Source organism: Rutidosis leptorrhynchoides, chromosome 2 (assembly GCF_046630445.1).
Source record: "Rutidosis leptorrhynchoides isolate AG116_Rl617_1_P2 chromosome 2, CSIRO_AGI_Rlap_v1, whole genome shotgun sequence".
Lineage (NCBI taxonomy): Eukaryota > Viridiplantae > Streptophyta > Magnoliopsida > Asterales > Asteraceae > Rutidosis > Rutidosis leptorrhynchoides.
In genome coordinates, this window is record NC_092334.1 from 19685840 (window position 1) to 19688838 (window position 2999).

Here is a 2999-nt window from a genome sequence, read left to right on the forward strand (position 1 = left end):
CTTCACTTTTTTAAATAATCAATAGCAAATGTCCATGACTTTCTTCCATAGTTAACCAATCGATTATCCAATTATATTCTTCCGATCATCATCATCTTTCATTATATAACTGATCTATATTAGACTTTTGTATTCATAAAATGGATTTAAACAATAATCTTCAGTTAGTCGATGTTGGTACTATCAACAGTAATGGAATTGCAGATGTACAGGAAGATGTTCAAGGTTATTGCTTTTTTTCATACATTCTTTTTTTATATTTTCTTTTTTGTGAACAGACAAATTCTTTATATGAAACATGTATATAAACACACACTAACTACATATGTACATGATTTTTCATGCATACAGTAAATATATATATTTACCTATACACACTGTACATGATTTCTAATTCAATCGGTTACACTTATTTAAAGCTATAAATAGTGGTGGTAAAATCAACCCAAACCAAGGAAAAGTTAATAATATACAAATTGTCATTATTAGTTCCATTATCATTTGCAATTGTATTTTGTTACCATCTATATTAATTAGTATAACATTCTTGTACATGTTTGCAATGAAGATGTCAACTCTCAAGAAAAAATACAAGGTTAGGTTCTACTTTCTGTGTTGAAGTTGTCTCATCATATATTGTATTAATGTTCCATTTATCCTACTTAGGTTTATGAATTTTAAATTTTGTTGAAATGTAAAAACACTTGATTCAATTGAGGAAAGTGACATTTGGTTTGTTCATTTATCTGTTTATCAAGTGTATATGCTGTTTTCTAAAATGGTAGCTTGTTTTCGTATTTCTACCAGGTTTTTCACGTAATGATGATTTATGTTTTACGCCCAACGGAACACGGTACTATGTACCAAATGTACCTGTTGAGTGCAAGCCTGTGGAAGGTTCTTTATGGAATTCCATTGATGAAGCGTTAGCAATGTACGAGAATTACGCTAAAATCGCAGGATTTACCGTACGAAAATCCACAACAAAGTCAAATGCAGATGGCGAATATAAACTGAGATATTTGTTGTGTAATAGGGAAGGTCAACCCAAGAATAATATGGCTGTTGATACCTTAAAAGAACAGCCCATTAGTAAACAGCCTAATGGTGATGGATCAAATGCTAAAGACAAGGTACCAAGAAAGAAGCGCAACTCAAATTTCATCGTTTGTGGCTGCACTGCTAGAATAAAGTTAAAATATATCAAATCTGCATCATGTTTTGAACTATATGGGTTCGAGGAAAGTCATAATCATGAGCTTGTAACCGATGAGAACAAACATCTTACACGAGCACAAAGGCAATTGCAGTTTGAAGACCAGATCTTCTTTCATTTGGTCGGTATGAATAATATTGGCCCTACTAAAGCGCATAGGTTGCGTGCATTTCTGAAAGGAGGTTACGACAAGGTTCATGGTACCGTTGTTGACTGGAAAAACCATAAAAGAGATTTAAATAGTTTCATTGGGGAGTATGATGCGCAAATGTTATTAGACAAGTTTGAGAGCAGGAAGTTAAATTGTCCTGAGTTTTCTTTCGAGTTTAAAGCTGATAAAGATGAGCTAGTAGGTCTATTCTGGGCTGATGAGACATCTAAGTGCAATTACCGAGAGTTTGGAGATGTACTTGCTTTTGATGCCACATATCGCACAAACAAGTAATTACAATTTAATCACTACATCAGTATTCATATATTATATAATGTTCAATAGTTCACAAACTCCATATGATCATCGGTTCATTAGTTCACTTGTCAACCATTGTCATTTTTCGCATATAATCACTTGTTCACTAGCACACCAGACCATGTTTCCTACGCTTATTACTGATCAAAAACACATATTACTCTGTTTCCTACATCTACCATACTTCCATAACTGACAACAAGCATATAGGACCATGTTTTAATAGCGTACTTTCACATTTACATATAGTTCAGATTTTTTTTTTTTTTTGTTTATTTTAATATTGTTAGATTACTTACTTTTACAACCAGGTATTGCATGATCTTTGTACCTTTTACTGGAATTGACCATCACAACAAATGTGTCACTTTTGGTGCTGGTTTGATAAAACATGAAGATATAGAGTCATATTCATGGTTGCTGAAAGCTTTCCTAAAAGCTCATATAAAGCAGCCAACCCTAGTCCTAACCCTATATATATATATATATATATATTCGGGGTGGTAGATGGATATATCCATTAATGAGAAATTATCATTCATACCCGATTCACTACTTTTTCACATCATCCATATCCATATCTACTTATCCATTTAAATCATCCATATTTATTTAAATGGATCGCATCAGATGAATATCCGATCAGATGAATATCCGATAGATCGGACATCCTCCCTAGTTATAGGAGATACTAAGGTAGAAAGGTGGTACATGCAAGATATAATAAAAAAGACAAGATAACTAAAAAGTACTTCAAAATCTTATTTATTATTTTCCTTATAATAATAGTTACAAGCCTATAAGTCAAAGAATGACATAATTTCAGTTACTTTCTTAAAAATGTCAAGTTGAGATACTTTGCTCGTTATCAAAAGAAAAATATCGAACTTGTTTTTTTCTTTGGTTATTGCCATTCTGTTTATGTGTGTGTTATAATATAACTACAAATTTGATCAATTATCTATACCATATGACCGTTTCTTGATTACAAGGTTTAGAAAAACTTATTTCTAACTTACAATTTTTACCAATATGATCAAATCTGGGTCTTGGACATTTTGACACGGTAGATAATTTAACCTGGTAACGGAATGGTCCTGAAATTCAAAACAGACATTTTGCCTTTTCAACAATATAGGTGTACTACAGTACTAGTAGTTATACTATAACACGGAGTACTATAGCACTCAATATTTTATATTAATAGGTTATAGGTTATACTTTCAAAAATTCTTCAACATCTTGATTAACAAATCTAGCCTAAAACATGATCAAAGAGCTTGCAAAACAACATGACAATAGATATGACATCAC

At 31.8% G+C, this 2999-nt stretch overlaps 1 protein-coding gene across 1 annotated transcript; it reads left to right on the forward strand.

Moving 5' to 3' along the window:
* Positions 1–2192, forward strand: LOC139887680 (protein FAR1-RELATED SEQUENCE 5-like). The gene is made up of 4 exons (XM_071870747.1): positions 1–225; positions 569–595; positions 808–1657; positions 1997–2192. Exons 1-4 carry the CDS (start codon positions 141–143, stop codon positions 2190–2192), a joined length of 1158 nt encoding a protein of 385 aa, XP_071726848.1. The 5' UTR covers positions 1–140.
* The last annotated feature ends 807 nt before the right edge of the window (positions 2193–2999 follow it).

Coding starts and splice junctions, on each gene's coding strand:
- LOC139887680 (XM_071870747.1), top strand. CDS start 141: ATGGATTTAAACAATAATCTTCAGTTAGTCGATGTTGGTACTATCAAC. Junction 226..568: donor TGTACAGGAAGATGTTCAAG/GTTATTGCTTTT, acceptor TTTGCAATGAAG/ATGTCAACTCTCAAGAAAAA. Junction 596..807: donor CTCTCAAGAAAAAATACAAG/GTTAGGTTCTAC, acceptor TATTTCTACCAG/GTTTTTCACGTAATGATGAT.